Raw genomic sequence first — 16,856 nt, forward strand, 5'->3', positions numbered from 1 at the left:
CATGGATAGAAGATTGGCTGGCAGGAGGCGAGAGTGGGGAAAGGGGGTCCTTCTCAGGATGGCGGCCAGTGACTAGTGGAGTTCCGCAGGGGTCAGTGTTGGGACCACAACTTTTCACTTTATATATTAATGAGCTAGATGAAGGAACTGAGGGCATCCTGGCTAAGTTTGCAGATGATACAAAGATAGGTGGAGGGACAGGTAGTAAGTATTGAGGAGGCGGGGAGGCTGCAGAAGGATTTGGACAGGTTAGGAGAATGGGCAAAGAAGTGGCAGATGGAATACAACATGGGGAAGTGTGAGGTCATGCACTTTGGTAGGAAGAATAGAGGCATAGACTATTTTCTAAATGGGGAGAGAATTCAGAAATCTGGAGTGCAAAGAGACTTGGGAGTCCTAGTCCAGGATTCTCTTAAGGTTAACTTGCAGTTTGAGTCGGTAGTTAGGAAGGCAAATGCAATGTTGGCATTTATTTCGAGAGGACTAGAATATAAAAGCAGGGATGTGCTGCTGAGGCTTTATAAGGCTCTGGTCAGACCACATTTAGAATATTGTGAGCAATTTTGGGCCCCGTATCTCAGGAAGGGTGTTCTGGCCCTGGAGAGGGTCCAGAGGAGGTTCACGAGAAGGATCCCAGGAATGAAAGGCTTAACATATGAGGAACGTTTGAGGACTCTGGGTCTATACTCAATGGAGTTTAGAAGGATGAGGGGGGATCTGATTGAAACTTACAGAATACTGAAAGGCCTGGATAGAGTGGAAGTGGGGAAGATGTTTCCATTAGTAGGAGAGACTAGGGCCTGAGGGCACAGCCTCAGAGTAAAGGGGAGACCTTTTAGAACAGAGATGAGGAGAAACTTCTTTAGCCAGAGAGTGGTGAATCTATGGAATTCATTGCCACAGAAGGCTGTGGAGGCCAGATCATTGAGTGTATTTAAGACCGAGATAGATAGGTTCTTGATTGGCAAGGGGATCAAAGGTTACGGGGAGAAGGCGGGAGAATGGGGTTGAAAAACTTATCAGCCATGATTGAATGGCGGAGCAGACTCGATGGGCCGAATGGCCTAATTTCTGCTCCTATGTCTTATGGTCTTATGGTCTAAGGTGTGAGTTCTACCCCAGAGAATGGAGAACAAAATCTAGGCTGACACTCCAGTGCATTATTGGGAGTGTGCACTGTTGGAGCGCAAATGTCTTTTGGATCCGATTTAAAACTGAGATGTCTCCCTTCACATAAAAAAAATTGCGTGATACAATTCGAAGAAGAGCAGGGAAGTTAACTCTGGTGCTCTGGCCAATATTTATCTCTTAGTCAACATTACTAAAATAGATAATCTGATCATTATCTCATTTCTGTTTGTGAGACCTTGTAGGCAAAGTGGCTACTGTGATTCCTGAATCACAACAGTGGCTACCTGTCAAAATTACTTTGGCTGTAAGCAGAACAAAACATGCCAGCTTCCACATCTACACCGATGACATTCGGCTTTACCTCACTACCATCTCCCTTGACCCCCTCCACTGTTTGTAACTTGTTAGACTATTTAGTTAACATCAAGTACTGGATGAGCAGATAATTTCTCCAATTAAATACTGGGGAGATTGAAGCCATTGTCTTTGGTCCCCACTGCAAACTTTATACCTTAGCTTCCAACTCCACCCCTGACCTGCATCATCACTAAAATGACCTATTTCCATCTCTGTAACATCACCTGATTCCACACCTGCCTCAGCTCTTCTGCTGCTGAAGCCCTCTTCAATGCCTTTGTTACCTCTAGTTTGACAATTCTGATACACCCCTGATCAACCTCCCATAGTCTACCCTCTGTAAACTTGAGGTAATCCAAACTCTGCTGCTTATGTCCTAACTCGCACCAAATCCTGTTCAACCATCATTTGTATTCTTGCTGACCCATACTGATTTATGGTTAAACAACACCCCGATTTTAAAATTCTCATCTTTGTTTTCAAAACCCTCCATGGCCTCTCCCTTTCCTCGCTCTTCCAACCCCATAACTCTCCAAGGTATCTGTTCTCCTCTAAATCCGGCCTCTTGAACATCCCCAATTTCAATTAGACCACCATCGGCGGCCATGCCTTCAGTTGCCTAGGCCCCATGCTCTGGAACTTCCTCCCTAAACTTCTCTGTCTCTCTACCTCACTTTCCTCCTTTACAACAATCCTTAAAACCTCTAGTCATCTGACCTAAATCCTTATCTGACTCAGCGTCACATTTTGTTTTATAATGCTTCCATGAAGCATGTTAAAAGTATTATATAAATATAAGTTGTTGTAAAGCACTTTGAGATGTCCTGAGGTTGTAAAACGTTCTATTTAAATGCAAGCCTTTCTTTGTTCTTTTAGTTTTACAGAAAATCATTGCTGTTTCTTTGCCACTGATTGGAAAAGCCGCACTTTGCAATTGTGGAAACAGTATTTTTTATAATGTTAAAAAAAACTTTACATTTATGTCATGCTTTATCACCTCTAAAGGGCATCCCAAAACAATTTACAGCCCAGGAACTATTTTTGCAGTGCAATCAATGTTCTTATATCAGTAAAAACAGCATTCGATTTGTGGAACTTTCAATAGGGACAGGGAGATGGCAATAGGTCTGATTGACCACATTTTCTGCCACTATCCATGGAGCAAAATCTTGGCTAATGTTTCAGCTCACAAAATTAGATTGACATAGAGAAATCCTATGGCTGCGAGGGAGAATAGATTGCTAGGTGGTAGTTTCATTTCTGAGAGTTAGGGAAGAACAGTGTTTCACTATCAAAGCTACACTTTAATTTTAGTTTACCTTTTATAATCACGGCAACATGCACATTACACCTAAAATTCAATCACGACAGGGGCAGAAGGCAATCCCCATTTACATTCATGAAACAAAAGCAGAAAATGCTGGAAAAACTCAATGGGTCTGACAGCATCTGTGGAAGGAGAAACAGAGTTAACATTTTGAGACTGTATGACCCTTCTTCAGAGCTAAAGAGTACTCCACAGATGCCATCAGATCCATTTATGTTCTTTGATGCATAAAGAAAGAATTACATTCAGAACAACAACCATTTTAAGTCTAATTGATAGATAAAATCTATAACTCACTTCAAAAAATTTGTATCAATAAATGCCTTTGACCAGACATCTCAAAGACTCTGGTGGGACTCGAACCTACAACCTTTGAATTTCTTATACAACAACAGCTAGAAATCCAACACGCTATCCGTTGCGCCACAGAGGCCAACACTCAAAGAGTTTTTAGCCAATGAAGTGTAGTCCCTGTTGTAATGTAGGGAATGTGACAGCCAAATTATGCACAACAAACACACACAAACATCAATGTGATAATGACCAGATAATTTGTTTTTGTCATGTTTGTTGAGGGATAAATAATGGCCAATACAGTTAGGATAATTCCACTACTTTTCTTCAAAATAGTGCCATGAGATCTTTCACATTCACCGAAGCAGGCAGATGGGGCCTCAATTAACATATTATCCAAAAGACAGTACCTCCAATTGTGCAGCATGTCTTCAGTACTGCACTGGAGTGAGACTTGAACCTAGAGCATTATGACTCCGAGGTGAGGGTGCATCCCACTAAGCCATACTGACACTTCAGGATGGGAGCCTTAGTTAACATATTATTTATTGGCCTGAATTTCACGCTTGGCGTACGCGTCAAGTCAGTGGGCCCGGAAGCAGGCACGAAATGTACTTCCATCCGCGATTAATGGCCAGCCAGTATGAAATGCACACTGAGAAAGCCTCGGTGCTGCCAAGGGGGAAGACGGCAGGCGCCGACAAAAGTTGGAGTGCGGTGGGCACTTCTAGCGAGCTTCCCTGAAGGCAGGCAGCTGCTGTGGAGCTGCCTCAGGGAGCTGCAGACCTGGACAGATTAAATGACAAGAAAACAGTGCACCAAACTGTGTCTATGCAACACATTCATGCACCTGAGAGCAGAACTCAAAAAACATCAGCCCCCAGATATAATTTTTTATTATATTTCACCCTGGACATTTCATCATGCCCTCGGATGAGGTTTCGTTAAAAACGGGCTGCCTGCCTGCCCGTTTTGCCCATGCAACGAGCGTGAAATCACATGGGCGATGTAAAACTGTGGACAATAGGGTTTTTAATAGCCTTAATTGGCCCTTTAATTGTTGGCGAGCGTGGCTCCATCTCCAGCGCATGCTTGCCGGCCTCAATATTGCTTGCGCAATGATGTCAGGACGCACGTTGTCATTTTGCGCAATTTCATGTGCATGCGGGTAAGATTCTGGCCCTTATTTATTGTTAAAAGAATCGATGCTGGATTTTGTTATTAATTCTATCAAATCTGAAACCCATTTGAGAGTTTCAGATTCCACTAGGACTCCAGGTTGGCTTGGAAAGGGTCCAAGATCAGGCCCAGTTTATTGTGATTGTCAGTAATAGCTAGTAATGAAGTAATAGCTCTTGTCCTCTTGTAGCTGACTCTGGTGCATTTTATGCCTCGAAAATATGCAGAGATGATGATTATAACCAAAGTGTGAACAACAAACACACACAAACAGCAATGTGATAATGACCAGATAATTTGTTTTTGTCATGTTTATTGAGGGATAAATAATGGCCAATACTCTTAGGATAATTCCACTACTTTTCTTCAAAATAGTGCCACGGGATCACATTCACCGAAGCAGGCAGATGGGGCATCAATTAACGTATTATCCAAAAGACAGTACCTCCAATTGTGCAGCATGCCTTCACTACTGCACTGGAGTGAGACTTGAACCTAGAGCATTATGACAAAGAGGTGAGGGTGTATCCATACTGAGCCATACTGACACTTGTACAGGTTATAAGCCTTAACAGGAGTTTTATTCGATGCTTTAAAATGTCTTTTCTCATGCTTACCGGATTGTACCCTTGTAATGGTGTTTTTGGAATGGTTTGGAATGTGATTGAAGATATTTTATGAATAAAGTATATTTTTGCAAAAAAAAAAATGTCTTTTCTCATGCTTCCAGTTGCTTGCCTCATTTTAGTTTCTCTTTCTCAGCCACCACACCCAGGCTTAACTAATCACACATAGTGAGCAGTAAACAGTCAACTGAACAATTGAACACTACAGACTCTTCCATTCCAAATAGAGTTTTTCCCTTTAGCTATTATGGTTATTTCATGAGGCAGTTTTTCAGTAAAAATACTGGTAACTTGGAGAATATTTTGTTTATAATAATATTTTGTTTATAATACTGTGCTAAAGTAAAAATAAAAATACCCGGAAAAACTCAGCAGGTCTGGCAGCATCTGCGGAGAGGAGCACAGTTAACTTTTCGAGTCCGAATGACCCTTCAACAGAACTAAGTAAAAATAGAAAAGAGGTGAAATATAAGCTGGTTTAAGTGGGGTGGGGGAGGGGGTGGGTGGGTGGGTAGGGGTAGAGCTGGATAGAGGGCCAGTGATAGGTGGAGATAGCCAAAAGATGTCACAGACAAAAGGACAAAGAAGCGTTGAAGGTGGTGATATTGTCTAAGGTATGTGCTAATTAAGGGTAGAAAGCAGGACAAGCAAGGTACAGATAGCCCTAGTGGGGGTGGGGTGGGCTGAAGGGAAGGGATCGAAATAGGCTAAAAGGTAGAGATAAAACAATGGATGGAAATACATTTAAAAATAATGGAAATAGGTGGGAAAAGAAAAATCTATGTAAATTATTGGGAAAAAAAGGGGGAGGATCAGAAAGGGGGTGGGGATGGAGGAGAGAGTTCATGATCTAAAATTGTTGAACTCAATATTCAGTCCGGAAGGCTGTAAAGTGCTTAGTCGGAAGATGAGGTGCTGTTCCTCCAGTTTGCGTTGAGCTTCACTGGAACAATGCAGCAGGCCAAGGACAGACATGTGGGCATGAGAGCAGGGTGGAGTGTTGAAATGGCAAGTGTCAGGGAGGTCCGGGTCATGCTTGCGGACAGGCCGAAGGTGTTCCGCAAAGCGGTCACCCAGTCTGCGTTTGGTCTCTCCTGTCCCTCTATCCCACTCTTAACCCCCCCTTAAACCAGCTTATATTTCACCTCTTTTCTATTTTTACTTAGCTCTGTTGAAGAGTCATACGGACTCGAAACGTTAACTGTGTTCCTCTCCGCAGATGTTGCCAGACCTGCTGAGTTTTTCCTGCTATTTTTATTTTTGTTTTGGATTTCCAGCATCCGCAGTTTTTTGCTATTATATAACTGTGCTAAAGTATCTATTTTGCTGACCATTAAACCATGTAACCAGCTATATAGATGTTAACGCACACAGTGTCACAATGTTGTTTGCTTTGTTTATGCTATTTTTGAAGGGAAAAAAATCATTCACCAACTACAACTTACATTTATAAAGCATTTTTGATGCAATAAAAGTGTTCCAAAGCATTTCACATACACATAACTAAAACAAATTTTCTGGTAATTTTTTTCATTTCTGTTTGTGAAATCGTATGTGCAAATTGGCTGCCATATTTCCTACATTACAAACCATAATCAAAGGCTGACATTTACTGTCCATCCATAGTTGCCCTGAGAAGGTTGAGGTGAGACTTCTTCTGTGGCATTTTCATACAAGTGAGTTGCTTGCTAGGCCATTTCAGATGGGCTTTTAAGAATCAATCACAATGGTGTGGAAGCGGAGTCTCACATATTCCAGCATGGTTAATGACAGCAGGTTTTGTGCCCTAAAGGAAGTTAGTAAACCAGTTGAGTTTTTAGCGACAATCAGGTAGCCTCATGGTCACTCATATCGGTTTGTGATTTTAATTTTTTTTAAACTGAATTTAAATTCCCAAACTGCCATGGTGGGATTTGAACTTACATTATCTAGCCCTGTAACATAACCATGACATTATTGCATCCGTCAAAGAGGTGGAGTGTTAAGAAGGGTGTTAAACAGGGACAAACAGGTGGAAAAATCAGGTGGGGAGGAATTCCAAACATGGGGCACAGATGACTGGAGCACAGCCACCAATGATAAGGCAAATGGAGTGAGACCAATCGGTGCAGAGTCAGAGGGAACTATAGGGCTGGAGAAGGATACAGTGAAAGGGAGGAGAAAGCCATGAAGAAATTTAATTGAGGAGGGGAGTTTTAATTAGAGGCATTAAAGGACTGAGAACCAATGTCGGTCAGCAAGAATAGTGGCGAGGGTAAATAGGACCTGGCGCAGGATGGGACGCGTGTAGCTGGGTTTTGGATGAGCTGTTCTCGATGAAATCATCCATGTAAATCAACTTATTAAAGTTATTGAATGGAAAATCACAGTCCAGGAATACACGATTTTACAGAATGCTATGCTGGTGCCCACCAAGAAGCAGCAGATGGAATTTTTGCTCTGGAATGTAACATAAGACTGAATTCTTCATTCCGTGGGTGGGCGCATGCCCGACCCAAATGGGAGTAAAAGAGTGTGTGATAACGTCAGCCGAGTGTCCCGACATCATCATGCACTCATGCGATATTTCGCTCGGTGGGTGCGCGCAGGTGCTGGAGCGGCACGCGCCATTAATTAGCAGGCCACTTAAGGCTATTAACAATCCAATTGTCGGTGATTTTTTGTTGCCCGTGCTATTTTCTGCTCGTTGTACGGGCAAAATGGGCAGGCGTCCAGCCGACATTTTCACAAACCTCATTCAAGGGCAGAATAAAAAGGGTCAGCAGTATTGCCAGTGTGAGTACCGAGCAGTTTTGGAGATAGTTTGCAGCTGGTTCCTTAGTGGAACTTGGCAGCTTCACTTCTGTTCGGGGCTTCACTCTTAGCATTTCCAGGCCTCATTTCAGGGCTCATTACTGTTTGCCAGGCTGCCGGAGGATTCAGACTGTGTGGACCCTTCCAGGTATCAAACAGCCTTCCCTTACCCTGGTATTGGGGATTGTAGTCTCCGCTGGAGGCACCTCCTCTGGGGAGGAAGAGAGGAGCAGAAGGGAGAGGAGGCCATGTGTCCCTATGCAGCTTCCAGGGGAGCGACCTGTGGGAGGAGCGGCGCAGGCACAAGGGGCACAGGGCCAACAGGAAGGCCAAGGCGGAAGGGGCCGCAGTAGATGCCACTATCCTGCTGCCAGGGTTTACAGGCGGTGATGCAGCTACCTCAATGTGTCTGAGGTGCAGTGCTGAAGGAGGCTCCGCCTCTCAAGGGAGAGCGTGACCTCCATTTGTCAGATGATTGGGCCTGAAATCAGTTCTGACTGTGTGGATGGACACCTCAAGCCAGTGGCTCTGAAGGTCACATCGGCCCTCAACTTCTATGCCTCAGGCTCTTTCCTGGGTTGAGTGGGGGATTTGTGTGGAGTCTCCCAATCAGCTGTCCACAGTTGCATCAAGCAGGTGACAGAAGCTCTGTTCAGGCAGGTACTGACATTTATTCTTTACCGCACGGACAAGGTCAGCCAGGCTGAGCGAGCCAGAGGCTTTGCAGTGATTGCTGGGTGCCCCTGCATTCAGGGTGCCATCGAGTGTACACATGTGGCCATCAAGGCGCCAGCAGGTGAGCCCGGTGCCTTTGTCAACAGGAAGGGCTTCACTCCTTGAACGTGCAGATAGTGTGTGACCACAGGATGCTGATTCTGCAAGTCTGTACAAGGCGCCCTGGCAGCTCCCATGATGCCTACATCCTCAGACACTCCCAGGCGCCGAGGGTCTTCAGTGTTCCAGCCTGACAGGATGGATGGCTGCTGGGTGACAAGGGCTATCCATTGAAGAGGTGGCTCTTGACACATCTCCACCATCCAAGAACAGAGGCAGAAAAGTGTTACAATACAAGTCTTGCCTCCACAAGGACAGTGGTGGAGAGGACCATAGGTCTTCTCAAGACGCACTTCCAATGCCTGGATCATTCAGAAGGAGCACTACAATACCCTCCAGAGCGTGTGTCACTGATAATGGTTGCATCCTGCACTCTCCGCAATCTGGCACTGGCTAGGGGGCGCCCACTGGAGGAAGGGGATCTTGACGCAGCTGCACAGGCCACAGAAGCGAGTCCGAAGAGGAGCACGGTGAGGAGAATGCTGAGGGTGTGGAGCCAGACCTCGGTAACCTCCAGGAAGGCAGGGACACCAGGGACGCCTTGATCCAATGCTCCTTCAGCTAGGCTGCCAAAGATCAGCTACAAACGCTTGCCAGGGCTGCCTCCTACAGCCCGACTGTCTGAAAGGACCCTTTCATTTGAACACAAAGAACACTCAGTACCTATGCAATAAAGTTCAGAGACACTTAAGTCCAGCATTACTTATAGGCCTACCCTGCACCAATAATAAAAAGGTGAAGCATACTCAGGCCTTGACGATAAAAACAAAATTTATATCACTTTGACAATTATAGAAAGTTTACATTAACTTCTCTGGTCTTAATTCCCAGACCAGTATACATTAATTAAGCATACATGAACATTTATGACCTAGTCCCTCTTGTGCTCATGGTGCCTTTAACTTACACTTGTGAGTACTACAACTAGGTGCTCCCCACCTGCTGGCACTGGCTTGGAGACAGCCTGTTGATCCTGCTTGGTTGGCGTCCTCTAGCCAGTGGAGCCTGTGCTGGCCCTGCGTGGGAAGGAGTGGCCTGTGCCTTGGCTGGCATCTCCCTAGTCGCTACAGCCCTGGACTCTGGTGAAGGGGTGGAGGAGCTGCTGCCATCATCCAGAGCACCTTGAGAGGAGAATGTAGAGATGACAGGCAGCTCGTGCACCAATGTGAGGTCGCTGAGGATCTCCCTACACACCATTGATGCCCGGGCACCTAGCTGGGATACTGGGTGCCTCATCCATCTCCCACACTGGCACTGACCACCTGAGGTCAGTGCCTGTGTGAGGGCTTGCATGTCCATGCGCAACCCCAGGAACCCCTCATTCTGTCCCTGGATCTGCCTCCCCATGTGAGTCGCCACACTCTCAATGGAGAAGGCAATGCACTTGGCCATGAAGATCAATGCAGTGCTCATGCTCTGCATGGACCCCTCCATCACGGAGACCATGGAATGCAGACCCTTATGGATCTCCGCCAGATCCTCCCACACATCTCGCTGGACATCCAACACCTGCCGCTGAATGGACAGCTCCAGAGACTCATCATCAGCCTATGACTGAGCATCGTCCTGGTTCCCAGGAGTCCTCCGACTGCTGGCACCCTCGGCACTCTCTGTCTCTGCCTGCACCCCAAATGCATGTGACGTGCCCTCACCAATGTGCACCAAGATACTAGCCACCGATCTAATGCTCACTGAGGTGCTGGTATCTGCGCTGGTGCCTGCTTCAGACATCGGGTGGGACACAGGTGACAGTGATGCCAGGTGGTCCTCTAAAAGAGAGAAGAAGGACATGTCATTAGTGTCATGAAGCTATTAATGTATATAATATTATTGGAAAATATTTTTCTTTTAAAATAGAGGTTTGGTCTGTGGGTGTGTCTTAATTGGTTTAAAGCCAGCTAGTCTGGGTGCTTTGTTGTGTACTAGTTTTGAGATGTAAAAAGAGTGGTAGAGTGCATTTAGAACATAAGAACATAAGAACTAGGAGCAGGAGTAGGCAATTCAGCCCCTTGAGCCTGCCCCGCCATTCAATACGATCATGGCTGATCTCATTTCAGCTCAACTCCAATTTCCCACCCTCTCCCCATTTTGTTTTTGTCTTTTTAAAGTTTGCATTTTTTGAATGGAGCATTCAAGATGTGGGGTGAATTTTGGCACCTAGCGAGCAGAGACTAAGCAATATGTTTATATTGCTAATAAAATTAGTACTTTGAAAGGGGTTTTATTGTTAGAAAAGGCTGGTGATACAATGGGTAGAATTTTCTGGCTGACGTGCGGGTGGCAGAGCCAGCACATCAGCGCTTAAAATGTCGCGCGAGCGTCCCAACGTCAGCACGCGACATCGCGATATTTGGGTCGGCGGGCGCGCATAGCAGTGGGATGCGCCCCCGGCATTAATTAAAGGCCTCGTTAAGGCCCTTAACTTGCCAATTGTTGAGGATTTTGAGGGACCTGTGTGAACTTCGGGTCGGCGCACGGGCAGGCAGGTAGGAGGTTTTTTAATAAAAGCCATGCAATTTCGGGATATGTGGACTCAAAGGGGTTGTTCATGTTTTCCATGAAGTTTTAATTGCAGAAAGTGTTTTAAAGTTGCCTGTGTGATTGTTAGCAGTTCACATCGATTTCCAAGAGCTTTTTGTGTACATTGAAACCAGTCTGCGGACAGTAATCTTTCCCGGGCCTGCAGCTTTCCGGAGGCCTCAATTTAGCCTGGGGGTATGGGTTCTGACATCTCCACTGGAGGCAGCTCCTCTGAGGAGGAAGGGAAGGATAGGATAAGGAGGAGGCCAGGACTGGACAATCAGCCTCCAGGGGAGCCACCTTTGGGAGGCCAGGCGCAGGCACAAGGGGCACAGGGCAAAGAGGTTGTCCAAGGTGCAAGGGGCCACAGAAGATGCCACTATCCCGCTGCCAGGGTATACAGGCGGCGAAGCAGCTACCTCAATATGACTGAGGTGCAGTGCTGAAGGAGGCTCCGACTCTCAAGGGAGAATATAGTCAACTATATCTGTCAGATGATTGGCCCTGAGATCTCCCCTAACTGTGTGGGAGGACACCCCATGCCAGCCGCTCTGAAGCTCACAGTTGCCCTCCACTTCTTTGCCTCTGGCTCCTTCCAGGGCTCGGTGGGTGATCTTTGCTGTGTCTCCCAATCAGCTGTCCACACTTGTGCAAGCAGGTTACAGATGCTCTGTTCAGACGGGTATTGACCTTCATCCACTTCCGCCGCGACCAGGTAAGTCAGGCACAGCGAGCCAGAGGCTTCGCAGCCATTGCTGGCTTCCCCCGCGTCCAGGGTGCTATAGACTGCACACATGTGGCCATCAAGGCGCCAGCAGGTGAGCCCGGTGTCTTCGTCGACAGGAAGGGCTTCCACTCCATGAACGTGCAGATAGTGTGTGATCACAGGATGCTGATTCTACAAGTCTGTGCAAGGTACCCAGGCAGCTCCCACGATGCCTACATCCTCAGACACTCCCAGGTGCCGGGGCTCTTCAGTGCTCCGGCTCGGCTGGATGGATGGCTGCTGGGTGACAAGGGCTATCCCCTCAGAAGGTGGCTCATGACGCCACTCCGCCATCCGAGAGTTATGGTTTCCTGCCTGTGTGAATCACTCCCTGCTTCCTTTCCCCTCCCGGCAAAAGTTGGAATTGTTGAAAATGAGGGCAGGATTTCCACAACTGGGTTCTGCCCACCATTTTTAAAGGCCCATAGAGTATTCCAGGCTCTTCAAAAATCTGGCCCCAAGTCTCCAGATCTCAGAGGGTGACGTTAGGAATGTCAGGATTTATATGTGGTTATATATAATTTTATAGAATATAATTTTATATATAATATGATTTAAACTGTCTATTTAATTCTAAGATAGAATGGAGTTGGGGGGTTAGAAGATAATTAATCAGTATTTCTGCCAGGATACAAGGCCCATGTGATTCATGTTGCCATTGAGAGGAGAACGGACCATAGAAAGCCATTTTAGTATTGGGTTATAGGGTTTTCCTAAGATATCACTGAATCTCCCAGAACTAAGGTCAGTCTGAAAGAATTTGAAAGAGAGAGGGCAGAGAGATAAAGACAGTGAGTCTCTATTATTCACCATGTAGAATGTGGATGGGAGCTCACACTGGGATTGAACGGGCCAAGTTTATGGGGATTTAAATGAGGTTGGATGATTCACCTAGCTTTGAGGAATCTCCACGGTAATCCCCACCATAAAAATCAGTACAGGATTAAAAGTTATCCGGCCAGAAAAGGAAAAAAGAAGCAATCATTAGGCATGAACTTTGGACTGGTTCCTGAGGAATGAAGTATCTATTTAAGGGACAGAGTAAAGTATAACCATCAAGGGGTATTTTTGTTTATTTTAAAATGAATTTTTGCATGCAGTCAGTGCTAGCCATGTTGTTGATTGGCTGCCCATATCAAACGGGGCCAAAATTTGTAACATTGTGGTACCACATAAAACTAACCAGCATTGCTTAAAACTAGCCTGCAACTTTTAAAGAGGAGGCACACTATAGCTGGAGCAGTTGCTGGTAGTCATGTAGGAAGTGAACTTGACCTGGGAAACAGTGAGGAATGGCACAACAGGGAGGGAGCGGGCTCCAAGGTTTTCAGACATTGCACTGGAGGTCTTGGTGGAGAAGAGATGTTCTGTATCCACAGAGGGGTGGAAAGGCAGTGGGAGAAGACAGCCCTGGGGGCCAATGCCAGGAATAAAGCTGTGAATACCCAGGTGTGGTGCCGCAAAAAATTCAATGACTGCACAACAGTGGTCAAAGTCATTGAATGCATCTTCAAATGCTGTCTTCTACTAACTATACCACTAACCTCAGGCACTACTCAATTCACCACACCCCCATCACTCACCTACCAACAAACTCTTTCAATCAGGACTCATACTTGAAATTCACATGCTACATCACACACTCACACACTTAGCACTGCTACAGGCCTCAATGTCAACTCTCACAACTTGCACACACTGTCAGTTGTTACACCACTTTGGTCATATCACCAAAACGGATGGAACCACACTCATTGGCACTCAAAAAGACATCGCAAGTGCCATCTTGCTGGATGGCGAGGTCACACAAGGCTTCCATTGCATAAAACTCAGATGAGCATTTCAAAGCTGCAGCCTAGAGAAGGGATGCTGATGGGTACCACCAAAATACTTGATGCACTGGAAAGTCTGCCAAAAAAGCCTATGGTCAATAAGAAGGAGCATAGAGGAGTCCAGCACCAACTTGGCAAAGGGTTTTATGATGATCATGGAAGTGGTGGTGACCACCTCCATTCACACAAGTTGTGAAGCCACTACTGAGCCCAATTTTGCACCCACAAACTTTTGAAGCAGCTTGCAGCTCATGTAAAGTACCATGGAAATATATTTGAAGCTACTCTTACATTTTAATAGCGTTCCTACATGTTTTTCAAATTGTCACCACAATATAATTCTCCAAGGGCAGAATTTTCTGACTGTCGGGTGAGCGTTGCGGGAGTGGGCACAGGCAGGCGTGGACCTGGTCGCTACCCGCTACTGGGTCCGCGCCCACATTTTACGCGGCAGGCCAATTGAGGCCCGCCCAGCATGAATCGTGGCTCTCAAGGACAGCGGGAGTGGGCAGGCGGCGGCGGGACTGCGATGATCGCTGGGTCCAATGACAACCCGGCCGCCTGTTTTAAAAAGCTCCTGCAGCCTTTCAAAGGCTGTGAATCATGGCCAGTGGAAGGGCTTCCCAGAGAGCTGCTGGTGAGCAGGCCAGGCAGGAGGGTAGGGCAGTGGCGCACTCTGCCCCTTGATATTCTGACGATTGCCTTGCTGCCCTCCTCGAGGAGGTGGCAACAAAGAGCGAGGTGCTCGTACCCCAGAAGGGGAAGAGGAGCCCCCCCCATATAACCAAACATGCCTGGGAGGAGGTGGCGGAGATGGTGAGCTCCCGTGATGTGGTGCAACACACCTGGATCCAGTGCCGCAAGTGTTTCAACAACTTGTTGCGCTTGGGAAGGGTGAGTGCCATATTGGCATTGGGTACTTAACCCAGCAGGTAGTCTCTCCCCCTGGCACACAACCTGCACCCCCCCAACCCACCACCGCACCCCCTCCCCACCGACAACCCCAAGTCTGAGTGTAGCGACTGCATTGAATCATTGACGGCATGTGTCCTTCACTGGGTGGGCCAGCAGATATTGCCCATGCTGAGGTCACCCTGAGAGGATGGTGAAGAGATGGGTTCCGCACCCGCAGCATGTGGTGCACTGAGACCCAAATTACTGTTTTGGGGGCAACCTGGAGGAGCTGCACCTAGGCACAGTGCTGGAACTGCAAAACATGTCAAAGTCAGAGTTATGACATGCTGGGAGGGAAGCTTCAAGGTGGCGTGGCACCGATCCATCTGCTGTCCTCTGCGCTCCACGTGCTTGCGCCTCCTTGCTATGGAAGGTTAGACCGTGTGGTGCCTAATGTGATGTAAGCAGCATTTGGCCAAGTGGGGGTGGTGGAGGGGGACAAGCCTAGCTTCTTTGTGTGAGTGTTCGGCAGCAGCGGGGTGAGGAGGCACTGGAGCCCTGCAATGTTCCACTCTGGTTGGGGTGGGCCGTGCGTGAAGAGAATCCAGATACAAGAAGCACTAATCAATGCTCTTCTCTCCTTTTCAGGAGACGAGCGCACATAATGCCGCCGAGTGGGTGAGGACCGGCCCAGTTGCCACCGAGCGGGTGAGAGCCAGCCTAGTTGGCGATTCTCAGCCACTTCGAGCAGGGGGCCCTAGATTTGGAGAGGTGCCATGCATCCAGGTCCACCAGTGTCAGTGAGGCTGGGGTGCCACTGGCAGGTATGTTTGCCCAGCAATGAGGTCACCATTGTTCTCCCAACAGCCGTGGCAGTACTGAATGTTTAGTGATTGACCATTGCTTATGGAAGGATGAGCGCATAATGATCCAGGGGACAGGGATGCACATTGACATTGTCCCCACGTTAACTGATCCAATGTCATTGTTCTCCCTTTCAGCATCAGTGGAACAGGGCCGGGAGGAGGAGCAGCAGGGGCCTCCTCTCATAGCTGAGGGCTCTGAAGCCTCAGACTCACCAGCGTCACACCATCTCTGCCAGGCAGGCACCAGCGCAGATACTAGCACCTCGGTGGGAATTAAAACATTGGCTAGTGTCCCAGGGCACAGCGGTGAGAGCACCGTGTTCACAGTTGCTGGAGGAGCTGGCAGAGACAGAGAATGCCCATGGCACCAGCAGTTGGAGGACTGCAGGGGACCAGGCACATGCTCAGTCAGCGAGGCGACGCAGCAAACGCAGGAAATGCAGCCGGGTATGCAGGAGGATCGGTGGGGGGGGGATACATGAGGCTATGCTTGGCTTGGTGTCCATGGTGGAGGAGTCTACGTGGACTATCGTTGATGCAATGAGCCTCATGTCCGAACGCCATGCGTCCTCCATGGAGAGACTGGTGACTCTCGTGGAGAGGCTCCTCCAGGAGACGAGTCAGGGCTTCTTGCGGATCAGAGCAGCAAGCCCTCACATCGGCATTGACCTCAGCTGGTCAGTGCCAATGTGAGAGATGGTCTGGGCACCAAGTTTCCCAGCTCGGTGCCCATCCATCCATGGTGAGCAGAGAGGTCTGAAGCGACCTCACATCGGCGCAGCAGCTGCCTGGCGTCTCTGCGGGCTCCTCTCAGGGCGCTCCAGATGAGGGCGGCAGCTCCTCCGCCCCTCTGCCAGTAGCCGTTGCATCCAGTGAGGCTGCGATGACTGGGGAGATGCCAGCTGTAGAACTGGCAGCCCCCTCCCAGGCGGATCCAGCACATGCTCCAAGGGCCACAAGACGACCGCCAAGGTCCTAGAGGCCAACAGGACAGCAGAGTGAACAGGCTGTTTTAAATGTCACTCCCAGCAAGGGGGCAGCACCAAGAAGTAGCACCGAAAACATAAACATAAGGCATCTTAGGCACACCACGTTATCACTGGTGCTTCTGTGTTGGCCCGCAATGAGGTCTTTCTGAGTTGGTGTGATTTTTAACACCTTTGTTATTTTGTTTTCTTAAGTTCCTTTGGTTGCAATATTAAATTCAGACATGTCACCATGGCTGAAGGTGCCTCTTTCTTCTGCAGGTGGATGGTTACCAATAATGTTATGAGTGATTTGTGGGACATTCAGCTTTATTAACAAGGACCTTAGTTAATGTTCCTGTCCAGACTGATTTAGCACTTAGGTATCGGGTATGGAGCCTGCAGCCCAGGCTTGTCCTGGAGGTCCATATGTGGTGTGCTAGCTGAAGGTTCGTTGGACTAAAGCCTCCTG

At 47.6% G+C, this 16,856-nt stretch overlaps 1 protein-coding gene across 1 annotated transcript in view; it reads left to right on the forward strand.

Annotated features, from left to right (window-relative positions):
- Window positions 1-6,081: 6,081 nt before the first annotated feature.
- Window positions 6,082-16,856, forward strand: part of LOC144679844 (copine-3-like) — a 750,377-nt gene continuing 739,602 nt past the window's right edge. Inside the window, exon 1 of the mRNA XM_078540694.1 lies at window positions 6,082-6,152. Within this exon, the coding sequence (XP_078396820.1) occupies window positions 6,134-6,152 (19 nt within the window). The 5' untranslated portion in view covers window positions 6,082-6,133. The remainder of the gene's footprint in view (window positions 6,153-16,856) is intronic.

The sequence above is a fragment of the Cetorhinus maximus genome, chromosome 4, assembly GCF_964194155.1.
Source record: "Cetorhinus maximus chromosome 4, sCetMax3.hap1.1, whole genome shotgun sequence".
Classification (NCBI taxonomy): Eukaryota; Metazoa; Chordata; class Chondrichthyes; order Lamniformes; family Cetorhinidae; genus Cetorhinus; species Cetorhinus maximus.